General features: G+C 51.8%; 2 protein-coding genes across 2 annotated transcripts; one reads left to right on the forward strand and one right to left on the reverse strand.

The window, feature by feature from the left end:
- Positions 1 to 707: 707 nt before the first annotated feature.
- On the forward strand, positions 708 to 6,417 carry LOC135831060 (ice-structuring glycoprotein-like; the record flags this gene model as incomplete). Its single annotated transcript, XM_065343315.1, has 4 exons — positions 708 to 1,332; positions 2,179 to 2,240; positions 2,326 to 2,613; positions 6,397 to 6,417. Coding segments are annotated over 4 exons (996 nt in total), but the record flags the coding sequence as incomplete, so codon positions are not given.
- An 11,841-nt stretch (positions 6,418 to 18,258) lies between these two features.
- Positions 18,259 to 19,298, reverse strand: LOC135831070 (zinc finger BED domain-containing protein 4-like). The gene is made up of 2 exons (XM_065343326.1): positions 18,789 to 19,298; positions 18,259 to 18,753 (listed from the first exon to the last, which is right to left on the reverse strand). Exons 1-2 carry the CDS (start codon positions 19,296 to 19,298, stop codon positions 18,259 to 18,261), a joined length of 1,005 nt encoding a protein of 334 aa, XP_065199398.1.
- Positions 19,299 to 19,702: the final 404 nt, after the last annotated feature.

Genomic DNA, 19,702 nt, shown 5'->3' on the forward strand with positions numbered 1-19,702 from the left:
CTGCTGCCGCTGCTGCTGCGCTCTTGCCTTTTGCTGCTGCCGCTGCTGCTGCGCTCTTGCCTTCTGCTGCCGCTGCTGCTGCGCTCTTGCCTTCTGCTGCCGCTGCTGCTGCACTCTTGCCTTCTGCTGCCGCTGCTGCTGCGCTCTTGCCTTCTGCTGCCGCTGCCGGTCTTGCAATTCGCTGCCGCTGCTGTTGCGCTCCTGCCGCTGCCGCTGCGCTCTTGTGTTCTGCTGGCGCTGCTGCTGCGCTCTTGCCTTCTGATGGCGCTGCTGCTGCGCTCTTGCCTTCTGCTGCCGCTGCTGCTGCGCTCTTGCCTTCTGCTGCCGCTGCTGCTGCGCTCTTGCCTTCTGCTGCTTCTGCTGCTGCTGCTGCTGCTGCTGCGCTCTTGCCTTCTGCTGCCGCTGCTGCTGCGCTCTTGCCTTCTGCTGCCGCTGCTGCTGCGCTCTTGCCTTCTGCTGCCGCTGCTGCTGCGCTCTTGCCTTCTGCTGCCGCAGCTGCTGCGCTCTTGCCTTCTGCTGCCGCTGCTGCTGCGCTGTCGCCTTCTGCTGCCGCTGCTGCTGCGCTCTTGCCTTCTGCTGCCGCAGCTGCTGCGCTTTTGCCTTCTGCTGCCGCTGCTGCTGCGCACTTGCCTTCTGCTGCCGCAGCTGCTGCGCTCTTGCCTTCTGCTGCCGCTGCTGCTGCGCTTTTGCCTTCTGCTGCCCCTGCTGCTGCGCTCTTGCCTTCTGCTGCTGCAGCTGCTGCGCTCTTGCCTTCTGCTGCCGCTGCTGCTGCGCTCTTGCCTTCTGCTGCCGGTGCTGTTGCGCTCTTGCCTTCTGCTGCCGCTGCTGCTGCGCTCTTGCCTTCTGCTGCCGCTGCTGCGCTCTTGCCTTCTGCTGCTGCTGCGCTCCTGCCTTCTGCTGCAGCTGCTGCTGCGCTCTTGCCTTCTGCTGCCGCTGCTGCTGCGCTCTTGCCTTCTGCTGCAGCTGCTGCGCTCTTGCCTTCTGCTGCCGCTGCTGCTGCGCTCTTGCCTTCTGCTGCCGCAGCTGCTGCGCTCTTGCCTTCTGCTGCCGCTGCTGCTGCGCTTTTGCCTTCTGCTGCCGCTGCTGCTGCGCTCTTGCCTTCTGCTGCCGCTGCTGCTGCGCTCTTGCCTTCTGCTGCCGCTGCTGCCGCGCTCTTGCCTTCTGCTGCCGCTGCTGCTGCGCTCTTGTCTTCTGCTGCCGCTGCTGCTGCGCTCTTGCCTTCTGCTGCCGCTGATGCTGCGCTCTTCCCTTCTGCTGCCGCTGCTGCTGCGCTCTTGCCTTCTGCTGCCGCTGCTGCTGCGCTCTTGCCTTCTGCTGCCGCTGCTGCTGCGCTCTTGCCTTCTGCGCTCTTGCCTGCTGCTGCGCTCTTCCATTCTGCTGCCTCTGCTGCTGCGCTCTTGCCTTCTGCTGCCGCTGCTGCTGCGCTCTTGCCTTCTGCTGCCGCTGCTGCTGCGCTCTTGCCTTCTGCTGCCGCTGCTGCTGCGCTCTTGCCTTCTGCTGCCGCTGCTGCTGCGCTCTTGCCTTCTGCTGCCGCTGCGCTCTTGCCTTCTGCTGCCGCTGCTGCTGCGCTCTTGCCTTCTGCTGCCGCTGCTGCTGCTGCTGCGCTCTTGCCTTCTGCTGCCGCTGCTGCTGCGCTCTTGCCTTCTGCTGCCGCTGCTGCTGCGCTCGTGCTTTCTGCTGCCGCTGCTGCTGCGCTCTTGCCTTCTGCTGCCGCTGCTGCCGCTGCTGCTGCGCTCTTGCCTTTTGCTGCTGCCGCTGCTGCTGCGCTCTTGCCTTCTGCTGCCGCTGCTGCTGCGCTCGTGCTTTTTGCTGCCGCTGCTGCTGCGCTCTTGCCTTCTGCTGCCGCTGCTGCTGCTGCTGCCGCTGCTGCTGCGCTCTTGCCTTCTGCTGCCGCTGCTGCTGCGCTCTTGCCTTCTGCTGCCGCTGCTGCTGCACTCTTGCCTTCTGCTGCCGCTGCTGCTGCGCTCTTGCCTTCTGCTGCCGCTGCCGGTCTTGCAATTTGCTGCCGCTGCTGTTGCGCTCCTGCCGCTGCCGCTGCGCTCTTGTGTTCTGCTGGCGCTGCTGCTGCGCTCTTGCCTTCTGATGGCGCTGCTGCTGCGCTCTTGCCTTCTGCTGCCGCTGCTGCTGCGCTCTTGCCTTCTTCTGCCGCTGCTGCTGCGCTCTTGCCTTCTGCTGCTTCTGCTGCTGCTGCTGCTCCTGCTGCTGCTGCTGCGCTCTTGCCTTCTGCTGCCGCTGCTGCTGCGCTCTTGCCTTCTGCTGCCGCTGCTGCTGCGCTCTTGCCTTCTGCTGCCGCTGCTGCTGCGCTCTTGCCTTCTGCTGCCGCAGCTGCTGCGCTCTTGCCTTCTGCTGCCGCTGTTGCCTTCTGCTGCCGCTGCTGCTGCGCTCTTGCCTGCTGCTGCCGCAGCTGCTGCGCTTTTGCCTTCTGCTGCCGCTGCTGCTGCACTCTTGCCTTCTGCTGCCGCTGCTGCTGCGCTCTTGCCTTCTGCTGCCGCAGCTGCTGCGCTCTTGCCTTCTGCTGCCGCTGCTGCTGCGCTCTTGCCTTCTGCTGCCGCTGCTGCTGCGCTCTTGCCTTCTGCTGCCGCTGCTGCTGCGCTCTTCCATTCTGCTGCCGCTGCTGCTGCGCTCTTGCCTTCTGCTGCCGGTGCTGCTGCGCTCTTGCCTTCTGCTGCCGCTGCTGCTGCGCTCTTGCCTTCTGCTGCCGCTGCTGCGCTCTTGCCTTCTGCTGCTGCTGCGCTCCTGCCTTCTGCTGCAGCTGCTGCTGCGCTCTTGCCTTCTGCTGCCGCTGCTGCTGCGCTCTTGCCTTCTGCTGCCGCAGCTGCTGCGCTCTTGCCTTCTGCTGCCGCTGCTGCTGCGCTCTTGCCTTCTGCTGCCGCTGCTGCTGCGCTCTTGCCTTCTGCTGCCGCTGCTGCTGCGCTCTTGCCTTCTGCTGCCGCTGCTGCTGCGCTCTTGCCTTCTGCTGCCGCTGCTGCCGCGCTCTTGCCTTCTGCTGCCGCTGCTGCGCTCTTGCCTTCTGCTGCCGCTGCTGCTGCGCTCTTGTCTTCTGCTGCCGCTGCTGCTGCGCTCTTGCCTTCTGCTGCCGCTGATGCTGCGCTCTTGCCTTCTGCTGCCGCTGCTGCTGCGCTCTTGCCTTCTGCTGCCGCTGCTGCTGCTGCTGCGCTCTTGCCTTCTGCTGCCGCTGCTGCTGCGCTCTTGCCTTCTGCTGCCGCTGCTGCTGCGCTCTTGCCTTGTGCTCCCGCTGCTGCTGCGCTCTTGCCTTCTGCTGCCGCTGCTGCTGCGCTCTTGCCTTCTGCTGCCGCTGCTGCTGCGCTCTTGCCTTCTGCTGCCGCTGCTGCTGCGCTCTTGCATTCTGCTGCCGCTGCTGCTGCGCTCTTGCCTTCTGCTGCCGCTCCTGCTGCGCTCTTGCCTTCTGCTGCCGCTCCTGCTGCGCTCTTTCATTCTGCTGCCGCTGCTGCTGCCCTCTCGCCTTCTGCTGCCGCGCTCTTGCCTTCTGCTGCCGCTGGTGCTGCGCTCTTGCCTTCTGCTGGCGCTGCTGCTGCGTTCTTGCCTTCTGCTACCGCTGCTGCTGCGCTCTTGCCTTCTTCTGCCGCTGCTGCTGCGCTCTTGCCTTCTGCTGCCGCCGCTGCTGCGCTCTTGCCTTCTGCTGCTGCTGCTGCTGCTGCTGCGCTCTTGCTTTCTGCTGCCGCTGCTGCTGCGCTCTTGCCTTCTGCTGCCGCTGCTGCTGCGCTCTTGCCTTCTGCTGCCGCTGCTGCTGCGGTCTTGCCTTCTGCTGCCGCTGCGCTCTTGCCTTCTGCTGCCGCTGCTCCTGCGCTCTTGCCTTCTGCTGCCGCTGCTGCTGCGCTCGTGCTTTCTGCTGCCGCTGCTGCTGCGCTCTTGCCTTCTGCTGCCGCTGCTGCCGCTGCTGCTGCGCTCTTGCCTTTTGCTGCTGCCGCTGCTGCTGCGCTCTTGCCTTCTGCTGCCGCTGCTGCTGCGCTCGTGCTTTCTGCTGCCGCTGCTGCTGCGCTCTTGCCTTCTGCTGCCGCTGCTGCTGCTGCCGCTGCTGCTGCGCTCTTGCCTTCTGCTGCCGCTGCTGCTGCGCTCTTGCCTTCTGCTGCCGCTGCTGCTGCGCTCTTGCCTTCTGCTGCCGCTACTGCTGCGCTCTTGCCTTCTGCTGCCGCTGCCGGTCTTGCAATTTGCTGGCGCTGCTGTAGCGCTCCTGCCGCTGCCGCTGCGCTCTTGCTTTCTGCTGCCGCTGCTGCTGCGCTCTTGCCTTCTGATGGCGCTGCTGCTGCGCTCTTGCCTTCTGCTGCCGCTGCTGCTGCGCTCTTCCATTCTGCTGCCGCTGCTGCTGCGCTCTTGCCTTCTGCTGCCGGTGCTGCTGCGCTCTTGCCTTCTGCTGCCGCTGCTGCTGCGCTCTTGCCTTCTGCTGCCGCTGCTGCGCTCTTGCCTTCTGCTGCTGCTGCGTTCCTGCCTTCTGCTGCAGCTGCTGCTGCGCTCTTGCCTTCTGCTGCCGCTGCTGCTGCGCTCCTGCCTTCTGCTGCCGCAGCTGCTGCGCTCTTGCCTTATGCAGCCGCTGCTGCTGCGATCTTGCCTTCTGCTGCCGCTGCTGCTGCGCTCTTGCCTTATGCTGCCGCTGTTGCTGCGCTCTTGCCTTCTGCTGCCGCTGCTGCTGCGCTCTTGTCTTCTGCTGCCGCTGCTGCTGCGCTCTTGCCTTCTGCTGCCGCTGATGCTGCGCTCTTGCCTTCTGCTGCCGCTGCTGCTGCGCTCTTGCCTTCTGCTGCCGCTGCTGCTGCTGCTGCGCTCTTGCCTTCTGCTGCCGCTGCTGCTGAGCTCTTGCCTTCTGCTGCCGCTGCTGCTGCGCTCTTGCCTTGTGCTCCCGCTGCTGCTGCGCTCTTGCCTTCTGCTGCCGCTGCTGCTGCGCTCTTGCCTTCTGCTGCCGCTGCTGCTGCGCTCTTGCCTTCTGCTGCCGCTGCTGCTGCGCTCTTGCATTCTGCTGCCGCTGCTGCTGCGCTCTTGCCTTCTGCTGCCGCTCCTGCTGCGCTCTTGCCTTCTGCTGCCGCTCCTGCTGCGCTCTTTCATTCTGCTGCCGCTGCTGCTGCCCTCTCGCCTTCTGCTGCCGCGCTCTTGCCTTCTGCTGCCGCTGGTGCTGCGCTCTTGCCTTCTGCTGGCGCTGCTGCCGCGCTCTTGCCTTCTGCTACCGCTGCTGCTGCGCTCTTGCCTTCTTCTGCCGCTGCTGCTGCGCTCTTGCCTTCTGCTGCCGCCGCTGCTGCGCTCTTGCCTTCTGCTGCTGCTGCTGCTGCTGCTGCGCTCTTGCTTTCTGCTGCCGCTGCTGCTGCGCTCTTGCCTTCTGCTGCCGCTGCTGCTGCGCTCTTGCCTTCTGCTGCCGCTGCTGCTGCGGTCTTGCCTTATGCTGCCGCTGCGCTCTTGCCTTCTGCTGCCGCTGCTGCTGCGCTCTTGCCTTCTGCTGCCGCTGCTGCTGCGCTCGTGCTTTCTGCTGCCGCTGCTGCTGCGCTCTTGCCTTCTGCTGCCGCTGCTGCCGCTGCTGCTGCGCTCTTGCCTTTTGCTGCTGCCGCTGCTGCTGCGCTCTTGCCTTCTGCTGCCGCTGCTGCTGCGCTCGTGCTTTCTGCTGCCGCTGCTGCTGCGCTCTTGCCTTCTGCTGCCGCTGCTGCTGCTGCCGCTGCTGCTGCGCTCTTGCCTTCTGCTGCCGCTGCTGCTGCGCTCTTGCCTTCTGCTGCCGCTGCTGCTGCGCTCTTGCCTCCTGCTGCCGCTGCTGCTGCGCTCTTGCCTTCTGCTGCCGCTGCTGCTGCGCTCTTGCCTTCTGCTGCTGCGCTCTTGCCTTCTGCTGCCGCTGCTGCTGCGCTCTTGCCTTCTGCTGCCGCTGCTGCTGCGCTCTTGCCTTCTGCGGCTGCTGCGCTCTGCCGCTGCTGCTGCGGTCTTGCCTTCTGCTGCCACTGCCCTCTTGCCTTCTGCTGCTGCTGCTGCTGCTGCGCTCTATAACATGACCCACTAGTGATGTGAGTGGTCGCATTGATTTGATTTTTGGTTTGCTTGTAGGCCGCTGGCAGCCGCATTCAGGGACGCCTAAAATTTGGCACTGCTGTGAATAGTTTAGTCGCAAAGTGAAGAATCACGGGCGAAAAGGCCCAAAACTTCGAGATAGTTTGATATCAGCTTTGAGCAGCCCTGGGCGAGTTGTTTCTTGAAATGTGGAATTTTTTCTTGGTTCACTTCCCTATGTCCAGCTAAACCGCAAGATCAGGGTGGCTATGGTCAGTTCTTGAGCTTCGAACGGGCAGAAAGGTGAGAAATTGTCGCTTTTTGCCCATTTGTGCCCACGTGTCACTTTCAAGTACCTCTCTATAACATGATCCAGCTGTGATGTGAGTGGTCGCATTGATTTGATTTTTGGTTTGCTTGTAGGCCGCTGGCACCCGCATTTAGTGACACTTAAGATTTGGCACTGCTGTGAATAGTTTAGTCGCAAAGTGAAGAATCACGGGCAAAAAGGCCCAAAACTTCGAGATAGTTTGATATCAGCTTTGAGCAGCCCTGGGCGAGTTCTTTATTGAAATGTGGAATTTTTTCTTGGTTCACTTCCCTATGTCCAGCTAAACAACAAGATCAGGGTGGCTATGGTCAGTTCATGAGCTTCGAATGGGCAGAAAGGTGAGAAATTGTCGGTTTTTGCCCATTTGTGCCCACATGTCACTTTCAACGTACCTCTCTATAACATGACCCAGCTGTGATGTGAGTGTTCGCATTGATTTGATTTTTGGTTTGCTTGTAGGCCGCTGGCACCCGCATTCAGTGACGCCTAAAATTTGGCACTGCTGTGAATAGTTTAGTCGCAAAGTGAAGAATCACGGGCAAAAAGGTCCAAAACTTCGAGATAGTTTGATATCAGCTTTGAGCAGCCCTGGGGGAGTTGTTTATTGAAATGTGGAATTTTTTCTTGGTTCACTTCCCTATGTCCAGCTAAACAACAAGATCAGGGTGGCTATGGTCAGTTCATGAGCTTCGAACGGGCAGAAAGGTGAGAAATTGTCGCTTTTTGCCCATTTGTGCCCACGTGTCACTTTCAACGTACCTCTCTATAACATGACCCAGCTGTGATGTGAGTGGTCGCATTGATTTGATTTTTGGTTTGCTTGTAGGCCGCTGGCACCCGCATTCAGTGACGCTTATAATTTGGCACTGCTCTGAATAGATTAGTCGCAAAGTGAAGAATCTAGGGCAAAAAGGCGCAAAACTTCGAGATAGTTTGATATCAGCTTTGAGCAGCCCTGGGCGAGTTGTTTATTGAAAAGTGGAATTTTTTCTTGGTTCACTTCCCTATGTCCAGCCAAACAACAAGATCAGGGTGGTGATTGTCGGTTCTTGAGCTTCGAACGGGCAGAAAGGTGAGAAATTGTCGCCTTTTTCCCATTTGTGACCACGTGTCACTTTCAACGTATCTCTCTATACCTTGACCCAGTTGTGATGTGAGTGGTCGCATTGATTTGATTTTTGGTTGGCTTGTAGGCCGCTGGCACCCGAATTCAGTGACGCCTAAAATTTGGCACTGCTGTGAATAGTTTAGTCGCAAAGTGAAGAATCATGGGCAAAAAGGTCCAAAACTTCGAGATAGTTTGATATCAGCTTTGAGCAGCCCTGGGCGAGTTGTTTATTGAAATGTGGAATTTTTTCTTGGTTCACTTCCCTATGTCCAGCTAAACAACAAGATCAGGGTGGCTATGGTCAGTTCTTGAGCTTCGAACGGGCAGAAAGGTGAGAACTTTTCGCTTTTTGCCCATTTGTGCCCACGTGTCACTTTCAACGTACCTCTCTATAACATGACCCAGCTGTGATGTGAGTGGTCGCATTGATTTGATTTTTGGTTTGCTTGTAGGACGCTGGCACCCGCATTCAGTGACACTTATAATTTGGCACTGCTGTGAATAGATTAGTCGCAAAGTGAAGAATCACGGGCAAAAAGGCCCAAAACTTCGAGATAGTTTGATATCAGCTTTGAGCAGCCCTGGGCGAGTTGTTTATTGAAAAGTGGAATTTTTTCTTGGTTCACTTCCCTATGTCCAGCCAAACAACAAGATCAGGGTGGTGATTGTCGGTTCTTGAGCTTCGAACGGGCAGAAAGGTGAGAAATTGTCGCCTTTTTCCCATTTGTGACCACGTGTCACTTTCAACGTATCTCTCTATACCTTGACCCAGTTGTGATGTGAGTGGTCGCATTGATTTGATTTTTGGTTTGCTTGTAGGCCGTTTTTTTTTTTTTTTTTTTTTTTTTTTTTTTTTTTTTTTTTTGGTTTGCTTGTAGGCCGCTGAAAGGCAGGCAGGCATAGTGGGATGGTCTAAGACCATGATTGAGAAACAGAGGGTACCAGGTTCAATTCCTGCTTGGAAGCGGAAGGATTTTTCCAGCCGTGCTGCGACCCACAGTTAATTGGGAACTCGTGGCCTGGCACGAGGGAAACATGGATGCAGTGAATGGGATTTCGGTCTTTGACCACTTTGTGGTGGGTCTGATCTACTCACCTCCCACCGCTTAGGAGCTGCATCTGCGCCTTGATCCAAGAGGGTGGTGGCGTTCCTGCGGATGCGGAAAACTGGGCCTTTGGCCGAGTCTCACGCGAACCGTGAAATTTTTCAACGTACCTCTCTATAACATGACCCAGTTGTGATGTGAGTGGTCGCATTGATTTGATATTTGGTTTGCTTTTAGGGTTGGCGCGTGCATTCAGTGACGGCTGTCGCCAAGTGAAGAATCACGGGCAAAAAGGCCCAACACTTCGAGATAGTTTGATATCAGCTTTGAGCAGCCCTGGGCGAGTTGTTTATTGAAATGTGGAATTTTTTCTTGGTTCACTTCCCTATGTCCAGCCAAACCACAAGAAACCACAAGATCAGGGTGGCTATGGTCAGTTCTTGAGCTTCGAACGGGCAGAAAGGTGAGAAATTGTCGCTTTTTGCCCATTTGTGCCCACGTGTAACTTTCAACGTACCTCTCTATAAGATGGACCAGCTGTGATGTGAGTGGTCGCATGGATTTGATTTTTGGTTTGCTTGTAGGCCGCTGGCACCCGCATTCAGTGACGCTTAAAATTTGGCACTGCTGTGAATAGTTTAGTCGCAAAGTGAAGAATCACGGGCAAAAAGGCCCAAAACTTCGAGATAGTTTGATATCAGCTTTGAGCAGCCCTGGACGAGTTGTTTATTGAATTGTGGAATTTTTTCTTGGTTCACTTCCCTATATCCAGCGAAACAACAAGATCAGGGTGGCTATGGTCAGTTCATGAGCTTCGAATGTGCAGAAAGGTGAGAAATTGTCGCTTTTTGCCCATTTTTGCCCACATGTCACTTTCAACGTACCTCTCTATAACATGACCCAGCTGTGATGTGAGTGGTCGCATTGATTTGATTTTTGGCTTGCTTGTAGGCCGCTGGCACCCGCATTCAGTGACGCCTAAAATTTGGCACTGCTGTGAATAGTTTAGTCGCAAAGTGAAGAATCACGGGCAAAAAGGCCCAAAACTTCGAAATAGTTTGATATCAGCTTTGAGCAGCCCTGGGCGAGTTCTTTATTGAAATGTAGAGTTTTTTCTTGGTTCACTTCCCTATGTCCAGCTAAACAACAAGATCAGGGTGGCTATGGTCAGTTCTTGAGCTTCAAACGGGCAGAAAGGTGAGAACTTTTCGCTTTTTTGCCCATTTGTGCCCAAGTGTCAATTTCAACGTACCTCTCTATAACATGACCCAGCTGTGATGTGAGTGGTCGCATTGATTTGATTTTTGGTTTGCTTGTAGGCCGCTGGCACCCGCATTCAGTGACGCCTAAAATTTGGCACTGCTGTGAAGAGTTTAGTCGCAAAGTGAAGAATCACGTGCAAAAAAGGCCCAAAACTTCGAGATAGTTTGATATCAGCTTTGAGCAGCCCTGGGCGAGTTGTTTATTGAAAAGTGGAATTTTTTCTTGGTTCACATCCCTATGTCCAGCCAAACAAAAAATCAGGGTGGTGATTGTCGGTTCTTGAGCTTCGAACGGGCAGAAAGGTGAGAAATTGTCGCCTTTTTCCCATTTGTGACCACGTGTCACTTTCAACGTATCTCTCTATACCTTGATCCAGCTGTGATGTGAGTGGTCGCATTGATTTGATTTTTGGTTTGCTTGTAGGCCGCCGGCACCCGCATTCAGTGACGCTTATAATTTGGCACTGCTGTGAATAGATTAGTCGCAAAGCGAAGAATCACGGCCAAAAAGGCCCAAAACTTCGAGATAGTTTGATATTAGCTTTGAGCAGCCCTGGGCGAGTTGTTTATTGAAATGTGGAATTTTTTCTTGGTTCACTTCCCTATGTCCAGCCAAACAACAAGATCAGGGTGGTGATGGTCAGTTCTTGAGCTTCGAACGGGCAGAAAGGTGAGAAATTGTCGCTTTTTTCCCATTCGTGCCCACGTGTCACTTTCAACGTACCTCTCTATAACATGACCCAGTTGTGATGTTAGTGGTCGCATTGATTTGATTTTTGGTTTGCTTGTAGGCCGCTGGCAGCCGCATTCAGTGACGCTTAAAATTTGGCACTGCTGTGAATAGATTAGTCGCAAGATGAAGAATCACGGGCAAAAAGGCCCAAAACTTCGAGATAGTTTGATATCAGCTTTGAGCAGCCCTGGGCAAGTTAAATATTGAAATGTGGAATTTTTTCTTGGTTTACTTCCCTATGTCCAGCTAAACAACAAGATCAGGATGGCGATGGTCAGTTCTTGAGCTTCGAACGGGCAGAAAGGTGAGAAATTGTTGCTTTTTGTCCCTTTGTGCCCACGTGTCACTTTCAACGTACCTCTCTATAACATGACCCAGTTGTGATGTGAGTGGTCGCATTGATTTGATATTTGGTTTGCTTTTCGGGTTGGCACCCGCATTCAGTGACGGCTAAAATTTGGCACTGCTGTAAATAGATTAGTCGCCAAGTGAAGAATCACGGGCAAAAAGGCCCAACACTTCCAGATAGTTTGATATCAGCTTTGAGCAGCCCTGGGCGAGTTGTTTATTGAAATGTGGAATTTTTTCTTGGTTCACTTCCCTATGTCCAGCCAAACCACAAGATCAGGGTGGCTATGGTCAGTTCTTGAGCTTCGAACGGGCAGAAAGGTGAGAAATTGTCGCTTTTTGCCCATTTGTGCCCACGTGTCACTTTCAACGTACCTCTCTATAAGATGGACCAGCTGTGATGTGAGTGGTCGCATTGATTTGATTTTTGGTTTGCTTGTAGGCCGCTGGCACCCGCATTCAGTGACGCTTAAAATTTGGCACTGCTGTGAATAGTTTAGTCGCAAAGTGAAGAATCACGGGCAAAAAGGCCCAAAACTTCGAGATAGTTTGATATCAGCTTTGAGCAGCCCTGGACGAGTTGTTTATTGAATTGTGGAATTTTTTCTTGGTTCACTTCCCTATATCCAGCGAAACAACAAGATCAGGGTGGCTATGGTCAGTTCATGAGCTTCGAATGTGCAGAAAGGTGAGAAATTGTCGCTTTTTGCCCATTTTTGCCCACATGTCACTTTCAACGTACCTCTCTATAACATGACCCAGCTGTGATGTGAGTGGTCGCATTGATTTGATTTTTGGCTTGCTTGTAGGCCGCTGGCACCCGCATTCAGTGACGCCTAAAATTTGGCACTGCTGTGAATAGTTTAGTCGCAAAGTGAAGAATCACGGGCAAAAAGGCCCAAAACTTCGAAATAGTTTGATATCAGCTTTGAGCAGCCCTGGGCGAGTTCTTTATTGAAATGTGGAATTTTTTCTTGGTTCACTTCCCTATGTCCAGCTAAACAACAAGATCTGGGTGGCTATGGTCAGTTCTTGAGCTTCGAACGGGCAGAAAGGTGAGAACTTTTCGCTTTTTTGCCCATTTGTGCCCAAGTGTCAATTTCAACGTACCTCTCTATAACATGACCCAGCTGTAATGTGAGTGGTCGCATTGATTTGATTTTTGGTTTGCTTGTAGGCCGCTGGCACCCGCATTCAGTGACGCCTAAAATTTGGCACTGCTGTGAATAGTTTAGTCGCAAAGTGAAGAATCACGGGCAAAAAAGGCCCAAAACTTCGAGATAGTTTTATATCAGCTTTGAGCAGCCCTGGGCGAGTTGTTTATTGAAATGTGGAATTTTTTCTTGGTTCAATTCCCTATGTCCAGCTAAACAACAAGATCAGGGTGGCTATGGTCAGTTCTTGAGCTTCGAACGGGCAGAAAGGTGAGAAATTGTCGGTTTTTGCCCATTTATGCCCACGTGTCACTTTCAACGTACCTCTCTATAACATGACCCAGCTGTGATGTGAGTGGTCGCATTGATTTGATTTTTGGTTTGCTTGTAGGCCGCTGGCACCCTCATTCAGTGACGCTTAAAATTTGGCACTGCTGTGAATAGTTTAGTCGCAAAGTGAAGAATCACGGGCAAAAAGGCCCAAAACTTCGAGATAGATTGATATCAGCTTTGAGCAGCCCTGGTCGGGTTGTTTATTGAAATATGGAATTTTTTCTTGGTTCACTTCCCTATGTCCAGCTAAACAACAAGATCAGGGTGGTGATTGTCAGTTCTTGAGCTTCGAACGGGCAGAAAGGTGAGAAATTGTCGCTTTTTGCCCATTTGTGCCCACGTGTTCATTTCAATGTACCTCTCTATAACATGACCCAGCTGTGATGTGAGTGGTCGCATTGATTTGATTTTTGGTTTGCTTGTAGGCCGCTGGCAGCCGCATCAATGGCGCCTAAAATTTGGCACTGCTGTGAATAGTTTAGTCGCAAAGTGAAGAATCACGGGCAAAAAGGCCCAAAACTTCGAGATAGTTTGATATCAGCTTTGAGCAGCCCTGGGCGAGTTCTTTATTGAAATGTGGAATTTTTTCTTAGTTCACTTCCCTATGTCCAGCTAAACAACAACATCAGGGTGGCTATGGTCATTTCATGAGCTTCGAACGGGCAGAAAGGTGAGAAATTGTCGCTTTTTGCCCATTTGTGCCCACGTGTCACTTTCAACGTACCTCTCTATAACATGATCCAGCTGTGATGTGAGTGGTCGCATTGATTTGATTTTTGGTTTGCTTGTTGGCCGCTGGCGCTCGCATTCAGTGACGCTTAAAATTTGTAACTGCTGTGAATAGTTTAGTCGCAAAGTGAAGAATCACGGGCAAAAAGGCCCAAAACTTCGAGAGAGTTTGATATCAGCTTTGAGCAGCCCTGGGCGAGTTGTTTATTGAAATGTGGAATTTTTTCTTGGTTCACTTCCCTATGTCCAGCTAAACAACAAGATCAGCGTGGCTATGGTCAGTTCATGAGCTTCGAACGGGCAGAAAGGTGAGAAATTGTCGCTTTTTGCCCATTTTTGCCCACGTGTCACTTTCAACGTACCTCTCTATAACATGACCCAGCTGTGTTGTGAGTGGTCGCATTGATTTGATTTTTGGTTTGCTTGTAGGCCGCTGGCACCCGCATTCAGTGACGCTTAAAATTTGGCACTGCTGTGTATAGTTTAGTCGCAAAGTGAAGAATCACGGGCAAAAAGGCCCAAAACTTCGAGATAGTTTGATATCAGCTTTGAGCAGCCCTGGGCGGGTTGTTTATTGAAATGTGGAATTTTTTCTTGGTTCACTTCCCTATGTCAAGCTAAACAACAAGATCAGGGTGGCTATGGTCAGTTCTTGAGCTTCGAACGGGCAGAGAGGTGAGAACTTTTCACTTTTTGCCCATTTGTGCCAACGTGTCACTTTCAACGTACCTCTCTATAACATGACCCAGCTGTGATGTGAGTGGTCGCATTGATTTGATTTTTGGTTTGCTTGATGGCCGCTGGCACTCGCATTCAGTGACGCTTATAATTTGGCACTGCTGTGAATAGATTAGTCGCAAAGTGAAGAATCACGGGCAAAAAGGCCCAAAACTTCGAGATAGTTTGATATCAGCTTTGAGCAGCCCTGGGCGAGTTGTTTATTGAAATGTGGAATTTTTTCTTGGTTCACTTCCCTATGTCCAGCTAAACAACAAGATCAGGGTGGTGATTGTCAGTTCTTGAGCTTCGAACGGGCAGAAAGGTGAGAAATTATCGCTTTTGCCCATTTGTGCCCACGTGTCACTTTGAACGTACTTCTCTATAACATGACCCAGTTGTGATGTGAGTGGTCGCAATAATATGATTTTTGGTTTGCTTGTAGGCCGCTGGCAGCCGCATTCAGTGACGCTTAAAATTTGGCACTGCTGAGAATAGATTAGTCGCAAAGTGAAGAATCACGGGCAAAAAGGCCCAAAACTTCGAGATAGTTTGATATCAGCTTTGAGCAGCCCTGGGCGAGTTGTTTATTGAAATGTGGAATTTTTTCTTGGTTTACTTCCCTATGTCCAGCTAAACAACAAGATCAGGGTGGCGATGGTCAGTTCTTAAGCTTCGAACGGGCAGAATGGTGAGAAATTGTCGCTTTTTGTCCATTATTGCCCACGTGTCACTTTCAACGTACCTCTCTATAACATGACCCAGTTGTGATGTGAGTGGTCGCATTGATTTGATATTTGGTTTGCTTGTAGGCCGTTGGCACCCGCATTCAGTGACGCCTAAAATTTGGCACTGCTGTGAATAGATTAGTCGCCAAGTGAAGAATCACGAGCAAAAAGGCCCAAAACTTCGAGATAGTTTGATATCAGCTTTGAGCAGCCCTGGGCGAGTTGTTTATTGTAATGTGGAATTTTTTCTTGGTTCACTTCCCTATGTCCAGCCAAACCACAAGATCAGGGTGGGTATGGTCAGTTCTTGAGCTTCGAACGGGCAGAAAGGTGATAAATTGTCGCTTTTTGCCCATTTGTGCCCACGTGTCACTTTCAACGTACCTCTCTATAACATGATCCAGCTGTGATATGAATGGTCGATTGATTTGATTTTTGGTTTGCTTGTAGGCTGCTGGTACTCGCATTCAGTGACGCTTAAAATTTGGCACTGCTGTGAATAGTTTAGTCGCAAAGTGAAGAATCACGGGCAAAAAGGCCCAAAACTTCGAGATAGTTTGATATCAGCTTTGAGCAGCCCTGGGCGGGTTGTTTATTGAAATGTGGAATTTTTTCTTGGTTCACTTCCCTATGTCCAGCTAAACAACAAGATCAGGGTGGCTACGGTCAGTTCATGAGCTTCGAATGGGCAGAAAGGTGAGAAATGGTCTTTTTTTACCCATTTTTGCCCACATGTCACTTTCAACGTACCTCTCTATAACATGACCCAGCTGTGATGTGAGTGGTCGCATTGATTTGATTTTTGGTTTGCTTGTAGGCCGCTGGCACCCGCATTCAGTGACGCCTAAAATTTGGCACTGCTGTGAATAGTTTAGTCGCAAAGTGAAGAATCACGGGCAAAAAGGCCCAAAACTTCGAGATAGTTTGATATCAGCTTTGAGCAGCCCTGGGCGAGTTGTTTATTGAAATGTGGAATTTTTTCTTGGTTCACTTCCCTATGTCCAGCTAAACAACAAGATCAGGGTGGTGATTGTCAGTTCTTGAGCTTCGAACGGGAAGAAAGTTGAGAAATTGTCGCTTTTTGCCCATTTGTGCCCACGTGTTCATTTCAACATACCTCTCTATAACATGACCCAGTTGTGATGTGAGTGGTAGCATTGATTTGATTTTTGGTTTGCTTGTAGGCCGCTGGCACCCGCATTCAGTGACGCTTATAATTTGGCACTGCTGTGAATAGTTTAGTCGCAAAGGGAAGAATCACAGGCAAAAAGGCCCAAAACTTCGAGATAGTTTGATATCAGCTTTGAGCAGCCCTGGGCGAGTTGTTTATTGCAATGTGGAATTTTTTCTTGGTTCACTTCCCTATGTCCAGCCAAACAACAAGATCAGGGTGGCTATGGTCAGTTCTTGAGCTTCGAACGGGCAGAAAGTTGAGAAATTGTCGCTTTTTGCCCATTTGTGCCCACGAGTCACTTTCAACGTACCTCTCTATAACATGACCCAGCTGTGATGTGAGTGGCCGCATTGATTTGATTTTTGGTTTGCTTGTAGGCCGCTGGCACCCGCATTCAGTGACGCTTATAATTTGGCACTGCTGTGAATAGTTTAGTCGCAAAGGGAAGAATCACGGGCAAAAAGGCACAAAACTTCGAGATAGTTTGATATCAGCTTTGAGCAGCCCTGGGCGAGTTGTTTATTGAAATGTTGAATTTTTTCTTGGTTCACTTCCCTATGTCCAGCCAAACAACAAGATCAGGGTGGTGATTGTCAGCTCTTGAGCTTCGAACGGGAAGAAAGTTGAGAAATTGTCGCTTTTTGCCCATTTGTGCCCACGTGTCACTTTCAACGTACCTCTCTATAACATGACCCAGCTGTGATGTGAGTGGCCGCATTGATTTGATTTTTGGTTTGCTTGTAGGCCGCTGGCAGCCGCATTCAGTGACGCTTAAAATTTGGCACTGCTGTGTATAGTTTAGTCGCAAAGTGAAGAATCACGGGCAAAAAGGCCCAAAACTTCAAGATAGTTTGATATCAGCTTTGAGCAGCCCTGGGCGGGTTGTTTATTGAAATGTGGAATTTTTTCTTGGTTCACTTCCCTATGTCCAGCTAAACAACAAGATCAGGGTGGAGATGGTCAGTTCATGAGCTTCGAATGGGCAGAAAGGTGAGAAATGGTCTTTTTTTGCCCATTTTTGCCCATATGTCACTTTCAACGTACCTCTCTATAACATGACCCAGCTGTGATGTGAGTGGTCGCATTGATTTGATTTTTGGTTTGCTTGTAGGCCGCTGGCACCCGCATTCAGTGACCCAGGAAATTTGGCACTGCTGTGAATAGTTTAGTCGCAAAGTGAAGAATCACGGGCAAAAAGGCCCAAAACTTCGAGATAGTTTGATATCAGCTTTGAGCAGCCCTGGGCGAGTTGTTTATTGAAATGTGGAATTTTTTCTTGGTTCACTTCCCTATGTCCAGCTAAACAACAAGATCAGGGTGGCTATGGTCAGTTCTTGAGCTTCGAACGGGCAGAAAGGTGAGAACTTTTCACTTTTTGCCCATTTGTGCCAACGTGTCACTTTCAACGTACCTCTCTATAACATGACCCAGCTGTGATGTGAGTGGTCGCATTGATTTGATTTTTGGTTTGCTTGATGGCCGCTGGCACTCGCATTCAGTGACGCTTATAATTTGGCACTGCTGTGAATAGATTAGTCGCAAAGTGAAGAATCACGGGCAAAAAGGCCCAAAACTTCGAGATAGTTTGATATCAGCTTTGAGCAGCCCTGGGCGAGTTGTTTATTGAAATGTGGAATTTTTTCTTGGTTCACTTCCCTATATCCAGCCAAACAACAAGATCAGGGTGGTGATTGTCAGTTCTTGAGCTTCGAACGGGCAGAAAGGTGAGAAATTATCGCTTTTTGCCCATTTGTGCCCACGTGTCACTTTCAACGTACCTCTCTATAACATGACCCAGCTGTGGTGTGAGTGGTCGTATTGATTTGATTTTTGGTTTGCTTGTAGGCCGCTGGCACCCGCATGCAGTGACGCTTATAATTTGGCACTGCTGTGAATAGATTAGTCGCAAAGTGAAGAATCACGGGCAAAAAGGCCCAAAACTTCGAGATAGTTTGATATCAGCTTTGACCAGCCCTGGGCGAGTTGTTTATTGAAATGTGGAATTTTTTCTTGGTTCACATTCCTATGTCCAGCGAAACAACAAGATCAGGGTGGTGATTTTCAGTTCTTGAGCTTCGAACGGGCAGAAAGGTGAGAAATTGTCGCTTTTTTCTAGGGGTGAAAGTGTGCATGCAAAACTCGAGTACGAGTACTCTATTTTTTTCCGATCGAGTATTCGAGTATAAGACTATTGCCTGCACTGTCACTTTCCCCATTTCCAGCATCACGCCACATGCCACGGTTCACTTGTCCGCATGCACACACATTACGTACATACATGGATCACGTGTTCACGCATTCACGCCCGACCTCAATAAAAATAGCCTTGAATAGGGCACAAATGTGCAGTATTATCAGATGTGATATCAATCATATCAATCATAATATTATTATCATCGATATGTGACGGTGAAATTCTCACAACAGCCAACCCTAGAAGGCAACCAAGAGCCACTAGTCAAATAAATTGAAACTAAAAGAAGTACACACAATCAGTGATTCTGAGCTCCACTGAGGAGACTAAACGCGTTCAAACAGCCACCTGCTCAGAAGTTAGTTAAATAAATGAATAAAGAAAGAACTGATGGAACATCATGATACGCACTGGCTGCAACTATCTGTCTACAGGTCAGGCAAAGGAGGCAAGTCATCGGCTTCTTCCTCTGCAAACCTCTCAAGCCGTGGCATCAACTGCTGGACCGCCACAGGGGCAGCAGTTCTTGCTGCCTGAAGACCACTGTTTGCATGAAGGAAGACGAGTGCATCAACGTTCTCGTGCGTTAGACTTGCTCGTAGTTTGCTGACAATGATGCCAGCCGCTGAAAATACTCGCTCCGACGGCACAGAGGTGGCAGGTATGCACAGCACGCGCTTTGCCAACCTTGCCATGGTGGGAAACCTGTCCGCATTCGTCCTCCACCAATCGAGTGGGTCCACAGATGAGCCTACTTGTTTCTCCGTGAAGAATTGGGTTACCTCCACCTCACAATCCGATGCTGCCGATGAAGTTGTGGATGGCTCGACGCTAGGGCACGCGAAGAACAACGACATGTCCTCTTCCATAGGTCGCTTGGCAGGTGGCTCCAGAATACATTCGTCATCAGAGCTGCCCCCTTGCTGTCGGCAGTGATTTGAGCACACACCCGGCGAACAATCTCTGACTTCAACTCGTCCTTGTCTTCGTCACTGTCCAAGAATCCGAGGCTCCGTGACCTGGGATCCAGTGCTGCAGATACAGATGGCAGCGAGATTGGGTCAAATGGATCGAGGGACAACTTCACCTCGATTTCCATTGCCAGTGATTTCCGGAAATCCGCAGCCGATGCCGAGAGTTCCTCATTCGCAGTACGAAGACCACGTAGCAAAGACTTGGCCACCGGCACCACCAACGTCTGTGTACAGTAGGTTTCCCCACCAAGAACAGTGGTAGCCTTTGCTGGTGCCTCCAGTGCTGCCACTATCTCCTTGGCGAGATTCCACTGGTGGTCCTTCAACTGCAGGTGCCGATGGGAGCTCTTGGTCAGCTCGGGGTCTTCCAAAACCGCCATGATTGGCAGCCTCAGGTGAATCAGGCGCTGGAGCATCAGAAAGGAGCTGTTCCATCGCGTTGGAACATCCTGGATGACTCGTAGAGGAGTGCCAGACTTGCTAGCTGACGCCATAGCTACTTGCTTGTTGTTTAGCGCCTCTGTGCTCTTGGCACTGTGGCTGAAGTGACCAACAAGTTGCCTGGAAGAAGCCAGCAGTTTCGTGACAGGCCTTGATGCTGTTATAGCATGCCTGATGCAGGTTTGCAACCGATGGGCAGCGCAAGCTTGGTAATCCCAGTGATGTTGGCTGCGAAGAAGTCTGCTCGCTGCCATCTGGTTTGGTGCTTCATCATGGACTAAGCACTGCACAGTGTCATGCGCAATGTTGAATCTGCTAAGAACTGCTTCTGTGCTGGCAGCAAGGGTTTCCGCTGTGTGACTCCCGTTGAAGCGCTTGGTCTCAAGAACGTGCGACACCAGTTTCCAGTCGTCCGTGACATAGTGGCTCGTGTACGTTACAAAGGAGACCACAGCCT

Source organism: Sycon ciliatum, chromosome 1, assembly GCF_964019385.1.
Source record: "Sycon ciliatum chromosome 1, ocSycCili1.1, whole genome shotgun sequence".
Taxonomy (NCBI): domain Eukaryota; kingdom Metazoa; phylum Porifera; class Calcarea; order Leucosolenida; family Sycettidae; genus Sycon; species Sycon ciliatum.